Raw genomic sequence first — 20,506 nt, 5'->3', positions numbered from 1 at the left:
CATTTGTATGCCTGTCTTGCCTCTGGACTGTAAATTTTATATAACAGAGACCGTTCCACTCCCATTTTGCATGACCCTAGTGTAATGGGATTTTACAACTAGAATAATGCTCCCAGCTAATGCAACGATCATTGTCATCTGGAAAAATCATCTCCCTCTCCCTTTCCTAACAACTATAAAGCCACAGGTTTTTTTGCATTAAACATTATTTATTACAGCAAGTCAGGAAGGTCAATGTGCTTTGATGATACACTGAAAGCGAGGGGAGGATAAGCCTCCACACTACAAAATAGTAGGAATGATGCCCTTCCTCCCCGTTCTGTAATCTTGGCATTGGAAATAAAAGAGTTTCTTACTCTTTCATTACTTATGACCAAATGCTCTGACTGTTATTTCATCCAATGTTAAGGACCTTGGTGCCCACTGCTGTTTGGGATCCTTTTGCCAGACACCAGTGCCCAAACTTATGGGGGGAGATTCAGAGCAAACTCTGCTGCTCAGAACCAGAGCCAACAAAAGGCAGAACATACAATGCTCCCCATTCTATGAAACCCAGAGGTTAGAAAACCAATCCAGGAAATTAGAAACCCATTTTTACATCCTCAGCAGCTTGGGGGAATTCACACAACCAATGCCTCTTTAAAATCCCATAATCAATAAACCAGGCTACTGGTCACTGCTGCACTGCACTGTCAGTGCAGCAAAACTTATGCAGATGTCTTATTGTTCCATAGGCAAGTTTATAATAGTCTTGGGTGGAATAATTTTTAAAAAGTGAAGGATGCCTAAAAACTTACTTAAAAAGAGGAAACATATATCATTTTCTTCCAAACTATGGACACAAATAGCATCAAACAGCTCTTGAAGGAGGGCCTAGAAATACACTCAGTTTACCTCAGTCTCAAAAGGCCACTCACATCATTAGGTTGGCTAAAGGCAATGTCCCCTGTCACCAAACCCTCTGAAGAGTTGAGCAAGTGTTGCTTTCTAGGAACAAGTGTTTTCTTTCTTAGACTGTATTTAAGTCAAAGCAAATTTACTCCCCAAGTTTTTGCTCATCATTCCTATTAGGAGTATTTTAACCCATTGGTTCTATTTGCTGTTAAAAAATAATAAGGAGAGTAACTTATTTTTATGGAAAGCCACCAGTTTATCAATTGAGGGTGATGTGGGACAGTTCCACAGCTGCTTCATGTCCTGTCTCCTCAGGTCTCATACATTTGCCTCTCCTCCCCCATCTCCTTCAGCTAATGTATGCAAGTTCTCAGAGCATATTCTTTGGGGTGGTGACAGGCAAAACCATCCAATTGATTTGAGTCTTTAGACATTTCTGCAGAGCAACTATCAAACTACACAAAAACACAAGAATTTAAGGGTTATAGCCAAAATATTTTGTGGTCACATGCCATCTCTGGTAAATAATTTGATCATATTTTTTCCAAATCCCATTTGCCACACTCTAAAAATACTGGAAAAGCTCAAAGTCAGCATTTTCTAGAAGCACCACACTTCAAAATTTCATTTAAAGTAACTGAAGGAAGAAATATTGCTAACACATTTTTTTATTTTTTGAGTTACAGATTTTAAAGACGTTAAATAACTTTTGCTCCTGAAAAAGCTGTGCATAAAATGAAGAAATTCAATTTTTTTTTAGTAAAATGCTATTTTTAGTTTGTGAGCTGTAATTTGATATCAAGTACTACCTTTTCCTTTAATTTCACTTGTGATAAAAACACACTGTTAAAAACATGCATGTTCTTCTATGACTTCAAGTATTCTGAAATTGTAATAGTGCCAGACAGTGAAAAAGCAAATGAGTTCTCCAAAAGTCTCTCAAATTGGATAAAAAATAAAATCCTCATTTACCTATTAGAGGTTTGCATAGATATGATAAAGCTGTATTGGCTCACAGTTAATATTTTGAGAAAAAATGAAACCATTTTTCTTACTTGTGCTACTTTCAAACTATTCCACGTTAGAATAACCCTTTTCAGTGCTTCTGATCAATATTTTCTTTGAACTACCAAAGCACTTCACATTTACTGGCAAAGTTAAAAATCCAACTGCAGTTCATCGTTACCTTCTGTCATCCACAACACATCACTCCTGCCAAAATCTGAACTTCAGCAAGATTTCCTACTTGATTTTTAGTTGTTCCTCAAGGAAAAAAGCTCTGTGCAATCACACTCTGTCCACCTTTTTGTTCCCCTTAACTTTTGAAGCTATTGTCCCCTGCAAACAGAGTTTATCAGGGACAAGAGATTCAAAGATGATGCAGCCCAGCTTTAGAAAAGCCTGGGTAAAGGCAAGCCTCTGAGAGCAGAGGTGCGAGTAAGGGAGGATGCGGGGCAGGCTCTGTGGCTGTTGGCGTGCCGGGACCGGCGGGGCAGCCACAGCCAGGGCACGGCAGCAGCTTTGCAGCAGGAAAGTCACACGGAAGGGAACACAGGGAAAAGGAGCATTGCTGGAGAGAAACAACCACGTACAGGGATGCACACACAAATCCAGAGGGAATGAGGCTTTACCAGGCACAGAGCAACACAGCAACTCTTTTTTTCTTTTTTTTTCCTTTACTGCTTTCTGAAGAATTACTACAAACAATCTTGTAAAGAACACCAGGAAAACCAAAACAAGCAAACAAAAAAACCCAGGCAATATGGTGGGTTCCAGCTTTCCGGAAGCATGAGACTCATGGTTGCTTTGTTTTCTTCAGGGCTTCAGAAAGTCTGGCTACATGTTTACCTGCTGAGGGCTTCTTTTTAAACAATTACAATAAAATACCTTTGAGCTTTAACCTTCAAATATTCCAGAGTGAAAAGATGGCCGACCTATCAGAAATAAGTATACAATTATATAATTATTACCTCATCCTCTATGCAATCCAGTCTGCAAATACAATGTTCAGGGTTCATGACGTTACTATTTCTAAAATTTATTTATGTTGTGTCTTCCACACCAAAGTAGTTCACCACCTAAAAATGAGGCAGTAGCCCATATATAAATACAGTCTGATTTTACATTTCTTTGAAATCTCATTCTCAAATACCTGAAAATATGATAAAGAGGAGTAAATCTGTCATTGTCACATGACCACTGGGAGGATAAAAAATGACAGCAGCACAGAGATGCATAGTAATTTTGCTCTTCAGTGATGTAGAATGTTACTCTTCATTTTAGGCACCAGAGGAATTTTGTTTTCAGAAGTAATTAGCAGTTTTACCATTTGGCCAGAAAACAAGTGTCACTACCTCTATTTTTGCAAAATGTTCCCTACAATTCTGAGCAACTGTTCAGAAAAAAAACAATTTATTTCTTACTCTAAAGGATGGAACATGAAGTTGAAATATGTCAATAAGGCAACAATTTTCTGAAAATAATTTCTTCAAAATGGTACATATATTATGCTCGAGCATTCTCATATGGCATAAATTTACTGCTTGGTCAGGATTAGCTTATCAAGGGATTTTTTTTCTTGTCTCCTACAATATTTTAAAATTTATATTAAGCAATATTTCCTGTGAAGACAATCAGAGAGGGAGAGCTATTTACTTCCAGAGAAAAAAACACAGGGTTTTGTCCATCTCTATTCATCCTTTTATGCACAAATGTAGTATGCAAAAGGCATTCAATACTTGATGGCAATTTAAGAGTGGTAAACACAGGACAGTTTAACATGTCAGAAGCCAGCACAGCAGTGCCCTATTGTCTTCCCCACCCATCACTCCATCCTTCCCATCGTTCTGCTTCCTCCTGGGTTGCTCACACCCACCTGTGGTGGCCTCAGCAGAACAGCACAGTTAGTGCATCTCCACTGGGCATTGTGAAGTTAAAGAGAACATGTTACACAGGTATAAAGAAGAGAAATCAGAACAACAGAATCATCTTACCAAAGAGGAAAAAAAATATCTGTCATCAACCTGTGTCCAGAAATTAAATTAGTTTTTTTATTAATTAAATAAAGAAACTTGTTCCCATGAGCTTCTCAGTGGAGTGCATCAACAGCTTATACCCAAGTTTAGTCTAAGTCATTTATATCAGTAACTACAGCACAGAGAAAACCCTGTGTTTCCTTAAGGAGCTTTACATTCATGTGGGAGCATCTTCACCACTGCCTTTTGGACTCTGCAACACAAATGTTAGCACACTGCGGCTCAGTCCTCAGCCAAATCTCTTTTAAAGCAGTCCTCAATTCTTTAAAAATCTCTTGTCTCTCAGAAATATTAGATTCCTCTAGAGATCAGAAGGCATACATAATTTATGGAATAAATTCCAAACAATCCAATTCTTTCAGACATCTTGAGATGGAAACACCTGTTCAGAGTGTGTGAGTACTCTAAGGAGTTGTCTCTGACTCTATGAGTAAGATAAAGACTGTACCTCATAATTTAGAGCTAGAAGGAAACAGTTCCTCATGAATTCAAAGAAAAAAAGTTGAAGTGTGATAATTTTGAAGAATCTTGAAATGGTTTGGGTTGGAAGGGATGTTAAAGATCACCTCGTTTCAACCCCCACCCACGGGCAGGGTGGGACACCTCCCACTAGACCAGGTTGTTCAGAGCCCCATCCAGCCTGGCCTTGGACACTTCCAGGGATGGGGCAGCCACAGCTTCTCTGGGCACCCTGTCCAGCTGCCTCACCATTCTTTTAGTGAAGAAAATTCCATCCTTCTTCTTAACTATAGATACAAAATAACCAATTCAACGAGGGATGTCACATGAAGCAGTCCAAGAATGTTCAATTAATTTAACCTCTCCAAGGAAGGCTGATCAAGTGATGATAATTCCCTACAGTGTGATAGCATCTGAATACTACACACATACCCATTTTAAGAATGTTTAGAATACAGTAGGAAAAACAGCACCATATGCTAGTTATTTTTATACCATGTCTACTACTTACTGACATGGTTTTGCAATAAAATATGATTTGAGAATATCTGTAATGAAAAGTATAACAAAAATATTTTAAATAAGCTAAAAGTTAGAATCTTAATTGCAGTTCATTTTCTATTTAAAGATAATGTTTATCAATTCAGGCATAATGCTGGAGGCACAAACCACCATGGAACATTTATACAGTATTTTCTATTATAGGCACTTGAGTTGTCTTCAACTTTGATTAACAGCTTCCTAATGATGCCATAAGATACCTGTATTAAGGTAGATATTTGATTAAAAATTAATTCTACAGAGTCAAACTCATTACATTTACTCCTATGATAATCTCAACATCGGTTTTACAGAGCTATTTCCTTTATAAAGGCAGATACAGACTGCTTCCAGTGCTTATGTGGGCTAAGCAACAATGTTCCCCTCTTAAAACATTAGGCAAGAAATCAAATAGAATCACGAGACCTTTTCAATCCCTTTCATTGGTACGAAATGATTTTGTCACAGAAATTCAGGAAATAGGAGCATGCGAGTGACAGATTCCAGGTCTTGAAGCCTGCTTTTGCTAATGCAGTGTATGTAAAGCACTGACCACTGAAAAGCAGTGTCAATCACTAGATGCTGTGCAATTTAAGTTATTTCAGGAAGACTGGCAAAGTCTCCCAGTGCAACTATATTTGTGCCTCTCACATGAATCAGCACTTTGTTTGATCATTTACTATCATTTCTACTACCCATGGGAACCAAGTCTTACTCCTGCCTTGGACTTTATTTAACTTTTTCTATAAACAACTAAGAATGTCCATGTTGAACATTCCCTGAGAAGATTACAAATGCAGCCTACCTGTAAGATCAGTTCCCTCTGGAAAGATGAGGAGTTGTAGTGGTTCATGAATGTCACAGAAATAATCCAGCATTTTCTCGAAGTGGCTCTTGTCATCTTCCCACTTTCTCTGAATGAAAACAAAGGCTGCAACCTGCATTGCCCAGCCTAAAGTTTAAAAGAAAAACACACCTTCAGCAACATTTCACTCTGATACTTCCACAGTGTCTGTTATTCCAAAGAATTTTATAAATTATATTAGACTCAATCTACTGCCCACCTGTCATCAACTCTGATTAAGAGCACTTGGTTACATTGTGAAAAGACTTCTGGATTGGTAAAAAAAAAGAACGCATAAATGCATTCAAAACTCAAGTTACCAGACCAGGAATAGCATCAATGCTGTCCTGAAACGAGGTTGTAGCAAGGCTGGAGTTGATCTCTTCTCCCAAGTAACAGGCACCAGGACAAGAGGAAATGGCTTTAAGTTGCACCAGGTTTAGATTGGATATTAGGAAAAAATTCTTCACCAAAAGCACTGTCAAGCTAGCCCTAGGAACAATCTACCCAGTGAAGTTCTTGAGTCATCATCCTTGGGAGTATTTAAAAGCTGTGTATATGTGCTGCTTAGGGATGCAGTGCTTAGGGATGTGCTCAGACTTGATAATCTTAAAGGTCTTTTCCAACCTAAATAACGCCATGATTCTCAGAGGTGAAGCATTTAAAACCAGAAATTATCTGTTCCTTTGAGAGCTTTATTATATATGCCTCCTTATAATTTTCATTACTCACAGAAGAAAATACTTTCAGCTTTTCTTTACACTTGATTATAGAATAAAAATTATATATATCTATTTGTTTGTATTAATGCCCACAAGGATTTGCAGCCTGCCATCAAACAGACAATGTAAGTGCAGTGAAGTAAGTGCAACTGCTGCTGACCCTGCAGCTCAGAGGTCACACCCCATTATCTTCAGTAAGTATTCTTGGCTCTTTTTGGCACAAGTATATGGTGTACAACACATCACATAATATCATAAGTTCTGTCCATTAGCTCAGACAGCAGGATGAAAAATCAGGGCTCCAGCTCCACCACATGCCTGAGATGCTCCCTTGCTAAACAGGGCTCAGAAGAGCATGACACTGCCTTGCCAGTGTACTTGGCAAGCTTGTACCTCATCAGAAAACCTGCAGAGAGATCCTGCACATCAAAGAGAAAACATCACAGCTGTCCATTCTCCTCTTTGCTCACCACTACTCTCAAAGCCTGTTTTTCCTTTGCTGGTGACCTAGAGCATGTTATTCTTGCCCTCCATTTCAGCTTCTCTTCACAGGATTCCTTTATATTCTGTTCATAGCAGTATCTCATACAGACCATATGCTAGAAATTACTTATTAGAGTCGCTCATTTTTCCATCAACTTTGTAAGTCAGTCAGCCTGGACAATACATTAACCTGATGCATTATCTCTTCTGTATTGGTAAGAAACATTAATTGTATTTTTAAAGATTTGTGACCTATATCATGGGGTAAATACTTCTAATTTTTAAATCAGTTAAACAGATGGAATATGAATAACTAACAAGCTGTCTGCAATCTGGATCTAATGCATCTCAGATATCCAGATAATCAATGATATTCAGAAGTTAATAATAGCAGTGGTTATATGACTTAAGAAAAGAAATGCAGTCACAGCAAATCTTTTCATATTTGCATACTATATTTATGAAAAATCATTTGTAAGGGATATTCAACTTTAATCACAACATTTAACGTGTATTTATGCACCTATTACATTCCCACATCTGCAGTATCAAGAAGTGTCAGCACAGCTTTATTAACAGAGGCTATCCATGTTTAACAAATTGCTTGCAGGAAAAAAAAGGTAACTAACTTACACTAACTTTACACTAACTTTACTACTAACTTTACACACACTTTACACTAACTTTAAAATAACTGATGCAATTTAACTATGCTATCTTTTAGCATGTAATAATCTACTGTTACAATACATGGCACAAAAATGGTGCCACACTAGTATTTGAAATTGAACTAATCAGGGCTTCATTTCCACACTAGTGCTATGTAAAGAGGACATCTTTGCATGCCAAATGGTGCCCAAGCATTTCATTGCTTTAGAAGATAGGTGAAGACTGCACAAAGCTACATCAGGGAAATTTCAGATTGGATATTAGGAAAAGGTTCTTCATTGAAAGGGTGGTCAGTCACCAGGGAAGTCATCACAGCATCTCACCTGGCAGAGTTCAAAGAGCACCTGGACTGATGCTCCTGATCATGGTTTGGCTTAAGGCAGTCCTGTGAGGAGCAGGGAGTTGGACTTGATGCTCCTTATGGGCCCCTTCCAACTTGAGATACTCTGTGATCCTTCACCTCATATCAAATTCATAAAAATGGACAATCCAAAGAACAAAATCCCTCTGAGCAGAAACAGAGGTGCCTTGAACCATACCATGTACAACTCTGAAAATGCAGATGGCTCCACAGCACAGAGTGGAAAAGTACATAGAGATTATGAAAGTTCTACTGTGGTTTCAGTGTTTTCCCATCGTTCTTAGCTCTCAGCCCAGACCTTCTATATGTTTTATGTACACAGGTCACTACACCTAAGTTAGTATATGGAAACCTGTACTGTGCTAAGCCATTTTATTGTGTGGTATCACACATCAGGCCTAAGTTATTCATAAAGTCCTTGTGTTCTCATTGCAGCATAGTCTGTAGGCTGAAAGAATGGAAGCAAAAAGCAAGATAAATGCTCACTTAAGGAAGCCTGCTGATACTTTCCCAGGTCAGCAGCTCCTTAGGAGTGATTTGGGTCCATAACAAAGGGAATATGGAAAAAACTGCCAGATCCCATCCTCTCTCCTGCCCTTCTTCATGCAGCATAAGGCTTTAAATTATATAAAAACTTGCACATAAACTCACTCTAGCTATCATTCTTCAACAGCACTGTGAGCATCCAATTATAAACACCTTTAGCTACCAACAAAAGATGGTGACTTGTACTTTACCTGACTAAACTGCATAAAACAGAGGATAGACTGCAGTAGTTTCCCATTCTTGCTGTAAGTGGTAGTGTTATATATGGGCTATGAATAATTAAACAGAAGCAGTAATGTAATGACAATATGATGTCAGGGAGAAGGAGTAGGAAAGGAGTTGGGAGGCATCCAGTTTTTAAGATAAACAACAGGTTTGATTTTCTAACCTTTCCAATAAATAATATCCAGTGTTCTGGAAGAATGTGTCTATCTTTAAGTGTATATGTAATTAGATAAAACAGTCCTGACTGTTCAAAAAGGAAGAGATTATATAACAGATAGATGACTAAGAGTAAAGGACCCAGGTTTCCTCCTGACTTACTCCAGCACAGCACACTGGGCCAAGCTATTTTACCATCTATGACTGTGGAGAAATTTCCACATTTGCTCATGCTTCAAGGCCTCCAGGCAAGAAAGCTGTGAATTCCTGATTTCTATAAAGCTCATGCACCAGTGGGGACTGTGCCTGCTGTTCATGCATCTCACCACCCCACCAGCGTCAAGAGGGTAAGGAAACCCCACTTTTGCTTGCCATTGAGCAAAGCAAAGGCAGCTCTTGCTTTGATTTCCATTCCAGTGTGTCTGCATTGTGCTGCTGCAGAAATAACATGTTACAAGTCCAAGACATGATGTGGGAGCCAAATAGGAATGCATGGGGAAACAGGAGGAATTCAGTAAATCAATGGGCAGAGTGAAAGGTTTTGCTAATCAGTAATATTTATGAAAAAGCAGCAGAAGGCAGTCCCTTCTCATGCGCAGCCTGCAGTAAGACTTGTTATTCAGTTTAGGTCAACATATTGTTCAACTGAGTTAAATGTATTTTGCTCTCTTTGCACAGCATTTCTGGTTGTCTAAAAGCTTCAGGACAACAGGAATTTTCCTAGCAAAGGCAGCATTTACTTGACTGGGGGAAAACAGTTGCTTTTGGATTTGCAGATTCTTAAGAAATCATTGATGACAAAAACATAGCAAAGAAACAGCAAAGTTAAAGAAACCATAACAATGCACATCCATTTCTTTGCTAAAATAATCTTCTTATTGCAGCTGACATTTTGGATGACTAGCATTGCTTGGAAAGGCATACAAAAAGCATCACACTGCACAGCTCTTGTTCCAAATTGCCTAACAGCAGTGCAAAAACCTACCAGAGAGAATAGCTAGCCACATTGACCTTTAAATCAACATTTCAGAGCTGAAAAAATAAACAAGCAGCTTAAAATCTCTAGGAACACAGACACAGTAATGATATGTATCCTATTAGGATGTAATTCTGTGCAGGGAAAAAAAAGTGCTTGCACAAAAAGAAAAGCCTGCTATTGGAATAGAGAATGTGCTGTACATCAGAATTTCCTTACTGCCTTGGGGATAAAGAGAACTACAGCTTATGCAGGTCGAGAATTTGCAGCATTGTATTAAAAATGCTAGCTCCAAGTCTAAAGCTTTTTAAATTCTAAGACACTGCACTTCTATCTTCCTCACCACAAAATCCTTTAGAAGAAAACAACACTCAAAGATGAAATTTCCTTAGTGTGTTTTAATTGCAGAGGTAATTTGGAAGTAAGCATATATCAAACATGGATGTGACAATGAACAAAAGCAAGAAAGAGCTGAGTTGTGCCAAGAAAAAAGCCTTTGTTTGGTTTTGTATCACAATCTTTTCTACTCAATCGCAGAAATTAGATATCCCCCAAGATTTCACATCTCAAAGAGGGATATTATGGCTGATATTGAAAACAAACATACAGACACAGACACACGCCCCTCAAGAAAATGGTATCTACAGTATGCTACCTGTAGCAATGTAACAGAATAACTTACAATACTAAACCCCCTGCAAACAAATTCAATACATGATTCAAAATTACAGAATCAAGTAGGAAGGTAAAAGGCCTAACTATGGGCTTTGCTATTATATTCATTCATCCTGTCTCTTTTCTGCAACTGGATTACTCACTGTTTCTTCATAGTACTGTCTTGGTCAAAAATAAAAGCCTTATTCAGTGTGTCTGTATTCAACAGGGGTCTGGTCCTGATCAGGGCTTTTGAGGCATCAGGGAACCAGACATCCAGGCTTAATAAGGGAAATCACTCGGAAGCTCATGATCCCACTGTGCACAAATAATTGGGCCCATTAACAGTTTGCTACTCCTAATGTTTTGCTGCATAAAAATACCACTAGGCAACAAGTATGCAGTTGTGGATGTCCCCTGTTTCAAAGATCTGTGGGTACTGCAAAGATGCTGGCTCATAGAAGATCACACACAGGAAGGCAGGGTGTAAAGTTACTGTGCATATACAGCGTTGAGTTTTAAGCAGTATAGACTCATAAGCACATTTCTGCAAATTCAATTAGAATTGGGCATTTTGCTGTTGTTCTTATTTCCTACGTAGTTTTATATCTAAAAGCCCAAAGCAAATAATTTATTTTATTTTTTATATTTAATGAATGGTTTGAGAGCAGAAACTAGAAAAATAAAGAAAAAAATGGTTCTTGAAACACTCTCATAAAGTACAATCTCTGCTCCTGGCAAGTTTTCTTTAACCATGCTCATTTCCAATAATTTAATTAATAGGAGTATAATGAATTTAATGACTACTATCTGATTGGGTGAATTCTTTAAGCAAATTACAAGATAAACTAAGAGATAAAATTCACAAATACAAATTCACAGTAATGCTCCTGGTTTTATTGTGAATAATATGATTCAGTCTATTTGTTAATTTGATTCAATATGTGAGGTGTCCATTTAAAAACCACCATGCTTTTGCTATTGCCTTGCACTAACAGACTCTGAACATTAATCTACATCTGTTTTAAACTTATTTTCATGGTAATTTCCACTTAAGATTATATATTTCAGAGATATATATATTCAGATATATAACAGATTATATATGTTCAGATGATAGCTTTCATATATGTGTATATATATATATATATATATATATATATATATCCCTATGTAGTCTACCATGCATTCTACAGAATACCATTTCTTCCAGTGTATGTGGAGCCTAACCAACCTTTTTTTCCCTACTAAAACAATTAACAAATGGCAATGTTAAAAACACAGATTTTCAAGGTCACTGAAAAAAACAAAAAATATTCTGGCCTTACTCTGATTAGTTAGTTTTATCTTTGACTTCCCCATAGTTCTCATGCATTTATTTCAGTACCAAATTATGACAAATTTTATGATAATTTAAGTCACATTCAAGTCTTAACACTTTCTTTATTTCCTTTGCTCTGCTTCATTGTCATGTGGAAGAATATAGGATGTGCCAGTACAAAGCCCTGCTTTAGCTTACTGTTTAGTGAGAACACAATTAGCAACTTCTTCAAACAAGGTTTTCAGCAGAAGATTTCCTTGTCAGGGCAAGAACAATGTTGTCAACAAGCTAGTCAGATACAGTGGCCATGGAAAATATAAAATACAACTTTGGTACCTTCTAGAAAGAATATTCCATTGAAGAATTGGTATCTCTCAGCCAAGGAACACACACAGAGATGTGAAAACGTGGGAAAAACTCATTACAGCAGCAGCAAGATATGTGTGTATATAAAGCACCCAGAGACATACTATCTTCTTGGAAAGTATTCTTTCTATATTCAGTGCCTTAATTGTGGTTCAGAAGGATATTATTTGGACACTTCATACTCAAAATTTCATTTAATTTCCTAAATTATGCCATTTTTATAGATTATGGACAATTAGATTATTAACTCTAACATATTAGTGCTACTTACAAAATGCTATAAATGTCATTATGGATTATTAAACCTCTAGTTACAGTATGCATCTTAAATTTTATTTTCAATTTTATTTGATTTGATGCATCATATAAAATCAGAATAACATAACAGAACATAACATCACTCAAAAGTAAAGCAAACTAAAGCAAAGGCTCTGGGATGGCTGGAAAGTAGCTTCTCCTGACACATTTTTAAAATACATCAATACAGTGAAACAGCACATGAAAACCTGAGTGTTAAAAAAGATGAGTCTTGCCCAATACATATCCGGAGAAAAGCCCTATGTCACTCCAAAATCTCCAAAGATATGCAGAAAACAACCTCCTATTGTGAGACTGTGAGGAAGAACAAGCAGGCTCTACCAAACAGCGTGAGAGTGTTCATGGATGTGTCATCTGAACTGCCAGTCAGGAATTGGGAGAGATTCTACAGCAAAGTACCTCTTCCAAAGCCTGCATCCTCTTCAGATGCTTCATCTCCTCCATGGGGGACCATGAAAGGAACACAAACTGATGAGCTGAGCTGCACAGATGTTGCATAACCCACTGATAACAGCACAGGAATGCAAGTCAGGAAAATATGCCCATCTAATTCTGCTCTCATTTGTTCTGTAAGCTTGGACAAAACAACCTCTCCCTCTATCACTTATTGTTTGTAATATGGGGAGAAAGAAGGAAGCTAGCATCAAATCTCACACTTCTGATGTGCATTTTGGAGAGGGAAAGGGGTAGAGGATAAATGGAGTCCTTATTAGATGGAAAGGATAAGGAAAGTTTAATGGAGCACAGGCTTGTTGGCTTTGGTTGTGGGATTTTTTTTTCCTTGACAGGGGTGGGAGAAACCTATTATGCCTTTCCTGGATGAGACAAACTGGGAAACAGACCCCTAAGCTTTTCTTCCCTACAAAATTAAAAAAAAAAAAAAGGCATATAAGGTTACAGCCAACTTAAGCTGCATTTCTGCTGCAAAGTAATAATCCTTCATTCACACTTAAAATTTCTTCAAGAGAGCCTTCACCAGGAATAACTGGTAGAATAACAATTGTGCTTGCCATTAGAGAGTATGCATTTCAGCTTCTACTTTCAAATTCACCTAGGTTAACAACTCTATGGTAATTAAGTCTGGCAGCTCATAATTGAATTGCTAGAAGACAAAACATTGCAGCTCCTCAAAACTCCGAGACTATTTTAATGTAAGATACTTGACACAGGAAATATACTAGAAAGTTCAGTAGGTAACAGATTTAATTTTTTTATAAATAATAAGCTTGATTGGTAAGAATTTTAATGTAAATCCGCCTATAGATTTTCTTTTGACTGAGCAAAGAAGCTTTATGCTGAAGCATTTCCATCCCTACCTATGGAAGTAGTTGTGGCAGCACAAACACTTCCATGCCAATACAAATGTATACAGATCCTCCACAGTGCACTGCTTTAGCTGCACTCCAATTGAGTTAAGTGTTAAAATTTTCTAGGCTTAGTGACAACAATATTTTACTTTGTGGTAGCTGATCCATCATAGCTGTCGGTGTGTATGCTCTTAGCCTGTGGCAAAGGCAGGATAATTTGAGTTGTTTTGCCCTGCTTCATTGAAAAACAAGATGACTCAAATTACTTTGAGCTTGCTGCAGGCGAGGCTCGCACACTTGGACAGCTATAATGGATCAACTGACGTGTAGCAGGAGATTGGTGGGGCTGAGCCCAGTGCTGAAACAGAGCAAACGTCCTTTTTTCACCCCCTGGCATTTAACTTGAGCCTTTGTGAGCTACGACATGTGAGTGAACAGATGAGTGAAAAACAATGACTAAAAAGCTCCTACATCTTGCAATCTTCTCTGAGAGCAATGTTAGCCACAGAATAACTTGAATCCAGAGATGAAGATCTGGACAGAGTTACTCAGTTATCTCTGCTCCTAACAACTCCAGGCTTGTCAGCTTTGCTTATTCTCCTCTTTTTCCTTTGTCATCTTGTCCTTTCCTTACCCGTTCCTGTCCAGTCTGCTTCAGGTATAATTCCCTCCTTTAGCAGCCTTAGTGACCTTTTCAGAACAGGGAAGTCTTCAAGATATGTCCATCAATGGTGCCTGCAACACCTCCACACTTTACATTTGTACACTGAATTATGATGGTATTTATCTTTTCCATCTGCACTAAGCAAAACTAGAATTAATATTATCTCATGTGGTAGCCATGCTCTGACATTAGTCCCTCTGGTTACCCTCTTTCACTTTTCCATAAATTTATCTGATAGTGCTCAAATTAACCCCAAATTTCAATTTATTTTTCACATACATGTTGAGGCACATTTAACCATTAAAATTCAAATATTACTGTAAACTCATCTAACAAAACCAGATTGTCCATCATTAAAACACATACCTATTTCCAGTGAAGTCTTACTGGTTATCACAAGAAGACTTCCACAAATGAAACTGTTGAGAAAAAAATTAAAACCATCTCCTAGTCATTATCTGATTATCCCACACTACCTTGTATGTTCCTTGGTACCTACTGGAACAGTATGTGTTCCATAGCACATTCTGAACATGACTGCAGCATAATCTGTATCACTTCCCAAACTACTCCTAATTAATTGAGAATAGATGAGAATATTAATTGCTCCTATCTATTACAAGTACTGTAGAGAAGTCCTATCATGTCAGACCATGCAGGAAGCTGTCAATGCCATTAGAAATTCTCCTTGAAAACTGATACTGCAGAATGTGTCAGTAGCTTCTGATGATGTCAGATGAGAAACTGCAGCAAAAGCCAAGAGCAGAGTAGTGCTCCCTGGAGACGCCAGCTTTGGCAAGATGTACTGAAATGCTGCAAGAATGTTTCTGAAATTGAGATTACTGAAACGTAATATCTCTTTTTGAAAACTTTACTGCACACAATTCATCAAGCCAAAGCTACAGTTCCAGGAAGAAAGGACCATCTGTTTTTCTTTGGACTTCTTTTTTTAAAGCTCACCTTTAATCAATTTTAAGATTTTTTTCATACACTGGAATGCAAAGAATGAATAACTTGAGAACTAGATAAATGACTCAATGTGTCTCCTTGAAATAGTGAATCCTCTAATTTTAATTATAATTAACTAGAAAATAACGGCCCACTTGTAATACAGGCTCATTAAATCTGATACCTTTACACTTTTAACCTACAAAGGGGGCCACAGGAACTCTGGATCTATTTCCATTCCCAGCTTTGCCTTTCACCTATCATATATGCCACTGGAAAGAGAATAATCTCTCACAGACCTATTTTTACACCCAAATGGGAAATTACTTATGACAATAAAAGCGTTATGCTGAATACAGCAAGGCTTCCAGAAACATGGATACAGACAGTTTGCATTACAAATCTTATCTTAAACATAATTTTAAATTTAATGCTTGTTAGAAAAAAATAAAAGCCTTTGAAAGATCACAAAAACTTGCACAGAAAGAAATATGGTATAGTCAGGCAAATACTTCTGAAACTCAGAGCATGATTACCGCTCCTAACCCTATACATCTGACTATGTACAACTAATCCATATAACTATATGAAAAGATAAATCTGAAAGACATGATGAAAATAGCTCATTGAATTATCACAAATATTATATCTTAAACAATCAATGTCTAAAGTATCAGTTACAGATGCAGTGCAGTGAAATTGTCTGGTTGATTTCCAAGTGATCTTCTGGCTTTTTGCAAGCTCATAAAATAAAACATTTAGTTAAAAACCACAGGACACAACTTAAAAACAAGCCAAAAACCTGAATAAACACTTACTTAGGGTCTATCATATAACACAGCATGGCTGAGAGCAATAAGTGGGAGAAATTCTGCTGTCACTGATGAGATTTAGGGTTCTCCTCTTTAGACACCATTCTCTGCAGTGATCCTGCCCCAACAAACCTCATATAGATTAATCTTTTTCCATCAGTCTTCATTTAATCCAAGAGTCTCACTTTCCAACAATCCCCTAATTACATAGATACACTGAATATTTTTGCAAGAAAATGTCACCCAAAACACAGCCTGACTGAACACAGAGACATGCATTTTTAAGCCCTCTTTTTTAGATACACTAAGATAAAACAGAAGCTTATCTTTCAAAATTTCAGGACATCAAATCATGGCTTCAGTGAAGGATGCAGTTTAGCTGAACTCCCATTCTGTGATTAATAATCCAACATTAACAGTTTACTGGAAAATAAGCAGTAAGTCACAAAATTGCAACCAAAGTCCTCAAAGCCTGTGTATTGCGGAGAATTCTTGGGGATCTGGCATAAAAGTAGTTGTTTATAACACTACAGACCCAAGTGTCAGCTCTACCACCAGAAATTGTCATCCTATAATGGAAATAACAGGAGCAAATGTCTGCATGTGTCACGTCTACATCACAAAGTGGAGGATGAGCCCAGAATTTTGGTAGTGGCTCTAAGCTGGTATATCAGAACAAAGATGGCACCATGGTCTGCTAATATTGACCTGACATGGATCTATCTGCCTGAGCCCACTGATCAAATCTATTATATATGCTCAATTTATGCAGAAAACTGAGAACTGAATTTAAAAAAAAAATTTAAAAACCCAACAATCTCTAAATGACTCCTAACATCCTTTCAGGAACTACATTTTACCAAGCACAGCTTAGCATCCAAGCTCCTGGAGCTGACCTTCCAATTTTATTAGTGGCATTAATAAGCACACATACAAATGTTTTTTTTTAATAGCAAGACATATGTTACTTTTAAAGACAGAAATCTATGAATCTTTGTCAGGATAGTCTTGATTTCATCTTCCATCATTGCTATAAAAAGTTGCATAGGTAGCTGATTCCAAGATTTCAAAACATCTCTGCTGTACAATGAAGATACCTAATATGCATTTGCTCATTTCCTCTCACTTTAAAAGAAATTTTTCTTTTGTCAAGTAAAATTGACCTTAAATGTGGCTGTTAGGGAAATAAAAGCATTTTACCCTGTGGCTGCTGTTACTTAAAGAGCACTGAATGCAACACAATGCAACAGTGAATGCAATCCAATGTAACAGTAGGAGAGTTCCTCAGGATGGAATCTTGCCAAAATTATCTGTTCAGATAAATGGCCTGACAAAAGGCAACCATAAATAAGGTTACTTTTTCGACATCATAAAGTTGACGCATATCCTGCCCAAGCTAGTTTTGTATAAAACAGCAAATAAATCTAAGAGATAAATAAAATTCAGAGAAGCTTTTATTTCAGATAAGTCTGCCTATTTATTCAGAAACCATTTGTGCAACAATTTTTGGACTATCTGAAACAATTTCTCTGAATATATGCAACTCGGATCTCTTTCCAGCCTACATCATTATAAATCCTGATGATTTCATATCATGCACAGAATATTTTGCATAGCCTGGTTCAATTTAAAATTAGTTATTAAAATGATCCATTAACTTTACAATTGCCTACAGAGCTTTTTTTTAATCTTCATAATAGTTTACATTGGATAATGAAGAAAGAAGCTTGATGAGAGCATTTGCGATGTGGGGTGAAATAGCACCCAAACCACAGTGCTGAAAGAGACTTTGAAAAAACCAAAAATCATTTTTTATCATCCTGAAAAATGCTTTTGGTATGTAAAGCAGAAATATATTTACCTACAAGCAACAGCAGCACATGTAGTATCTTAAAAAAGAAATGCTTAGGAATGTAGTCCAGGTATCCCCTGGAGATTTATGGTTTAATCATTCCACATGCCACATGTTTTACACAAGTTTTTTGTTTTAATACTGAAACAGAATTTAAACCTATGTCATTGAGCAGGTTATGAGCTGTGCTGGACATAATTTAAACATACTTTCCCTTCAAATTAAAGGGTTTAGTGACATACCAAATCCTGGAATGCTTTTGAGACTGGATTTGAGACAGATTTTTTCAAGTCTGAGGTAGCTGTATCGCAGCAGGCAGTTCCACAGGAACATCCAGTCCATTCGTGTGCGATGGTTCATGATAATGACACTCCTTTCTCCAGGAACAAATCCATCTCCAGTGACAACCACCTTGGCACCACACACCATTTCCAGCAAGGCCTAGAAACAGTATCTCAGTATTATGGCTTTACTCCCAGAAGAAAAGCATCACCCCATTAGCAATAAAAATTAATTTTAATTATATCATTTCACTTATTCGCTCACATTACAACTGGTAAACAAACTTCTGTTTTCTAATAAAACAGCCAGCTTCTCTCCAGTAATAGCTGTTCAGTGGAAGAGGAAACAACAATTAAGCAGCACTTTTTAAAAAGCACTCTGTTCCTATCACTACACTAACCTTTCCCTGGCTTTCCACGAATACTACCATGTAGGAATGTAAGTGAGTCAGTATGGATTATAACTTGGTAGGTAATCTAAGGAGAGATTGGCTGCATATCCCTAAGGTCAGGGTCACTGTCCAGTCAGCACAGAAAAAGAAACCAGCACAGAAAAAGAAACCAGCAAAATACCATAGGAGAAAAGGCCTTCAAATTACCTCCTTACCCTCTCTTCCCCATTCTTTTTCCAAAACAAAACAAAACAGAACAAAAAAACACCAAAAAACCCACCAAAAACCACAAAAGAACAAACACTGGGATTTAAACAGAGCTCTAGAAAGTAAAACAACTTCTGTTCATATTTCTGCAAGCTCTGTGTGTGCCTAATATAAGCCAAACTAAACTGAAATGGTTAAGACCCACCTCACTGTCCCACCCTGCTGACTCCTAGAAAGGAAGTAAAATGTGATAGCAGAGTGAGGAAGGTGAAAATTTCTTACATCACAGAGGTCAAGTTCAGAGTTTCCCTGCTGGAGTCCAACTGGCACAAGAGCACTTTATTGTTCTGAGACACAAACCAAGAGCCTACTTCTTCTGACTAGGAATGCAGCAAGTATAAGGATAGAAACCTAAGGCAGAAAAGGTCTAAGCCTCAAAATAGTTGGATGCAAAATCTTTTTTAAACTCCTTTCCTGAACCTAAATCCCCAAGATTCTCAGAAGACAGAATCCTTTTCACAAAGTTATTAAAATTATTTTGGTCTAGCTCTAGTGTGGACTAAAAATCAAATTTCTATTCTGAAAAAGTTGTCACAAACTAGTTTTAATAACCCAAAATTATAAAGTCCGGGCAATTAATCAAAGAAAAGACTAGTATTCGATTTTGGGGAGCTTGAAATGATAAAAGAAATCTGAAGACAAACAGAGAAAGAGTTATTTGGTGACAGTATCAGTACCCAGTTAAATTTCATAATGACAAGAAATAAAAATCTATTTCCTTTACTGTTGATTACATTGACCCTCCTAATTTCAGTGCATTTAATAATGATAAAAAACTACAGAAGTTTTAGAATAAGAAACAGCTGAAACCTTTAAAACACACAAGGCAGAAGCAGCAAAAGCAGAAACTATTTGATATACAGTAAGGATAGAACTTCCTTTATGACACAAGATACATACTACTGCACACCAATATGGCATTTTACTTCAGAACAAGTTAAACAAATCTCTAATGGCCTACAGGAACAAATAGAAGAAGAGACAGATCCCATTCACGTTGCCTTTCCTTTGGAACAATTCAGGGAAGAGCTTTCTTATGGATTGCCAGACTCAGCTGTAAAGTTGATGCACTGTGAGGAATACATCCTTTCTAGGGGGAGTTCTTCTTTTTCACCTGAAAACATCTGTAATTCAACTACAAGGGCTAAATTCTACAAAGGTTACGTAACAGAATGGTGAAGGTTGACAATAATTTACCAGACAGTGGATAATTTTCCTAATACAATACTTGGAGCAGTTCAAAGAAACAGTTTACAAGACAACTCATTTAGGAAGTTAACAGTTTAAAAAAAAACTTCCTTCTGTTTATTAAAAGTTTCACCTACTCTTCTCTGCATCTGACTGACACTGGATGAAGATGTCAAAAAAAGACCTTTTTAAGCATAAAATGAACACATAACATTAACTGATATAT

At 37.2% G+C, this 20,506-nt stretch overlaps 1 protein-coding gene across 9 annotated transcripts in view; it reads right to left on the bottom strand.

Annotated features, from left to right (window-relative positions):
• LCLAT1 (lysocardiolipin acyltransferase 1) overlaps window positions 1–20,506 on the bottom strand; it is a 111,964-nt gene that overhangs the window by 53,504 nt on the left and 37,954 nt on the right. For all 9 annotated transcript variants that reach the window (XM_085575818.1, XM_085575815.1, XM_077781927.2 and 6 more), the window contains 2 exons: window positions 18,395–18,593; window positions 5,734–5,880 (listed from right to left, as the gene is read on the bottom strand). In XM_085575818.1, coding sequence (XP_085431944.1) covers window positions 5,734–5,880; window positions 18,395–18,593 — 346 coding nt within the window. The remainder of the gene's footprint in view (window positions 1–5,733; window positions 5,881–18,394; window positions 18,594–20,506) is intronic.

The sequence above is a fragment of the Lonchura striata genome, chromosome 3 (assembly GCF_050655825.1).
Source record: "Lonchura striata isolate lonStrDom1 chromosome 3, ASM5065582v1, whole genome shotgun sequence".
Classification (NCBI taxonomy): Eukaryota; Metazoa; Chordata; class Aves; order Passeriformes; family Estrildidae; genus Lonchura; species Lonchura striata.
Note: the sequence above shows the minus strand (reverse complement) of the source record. Positions and strands in the feature narration are given on the sequence as shown.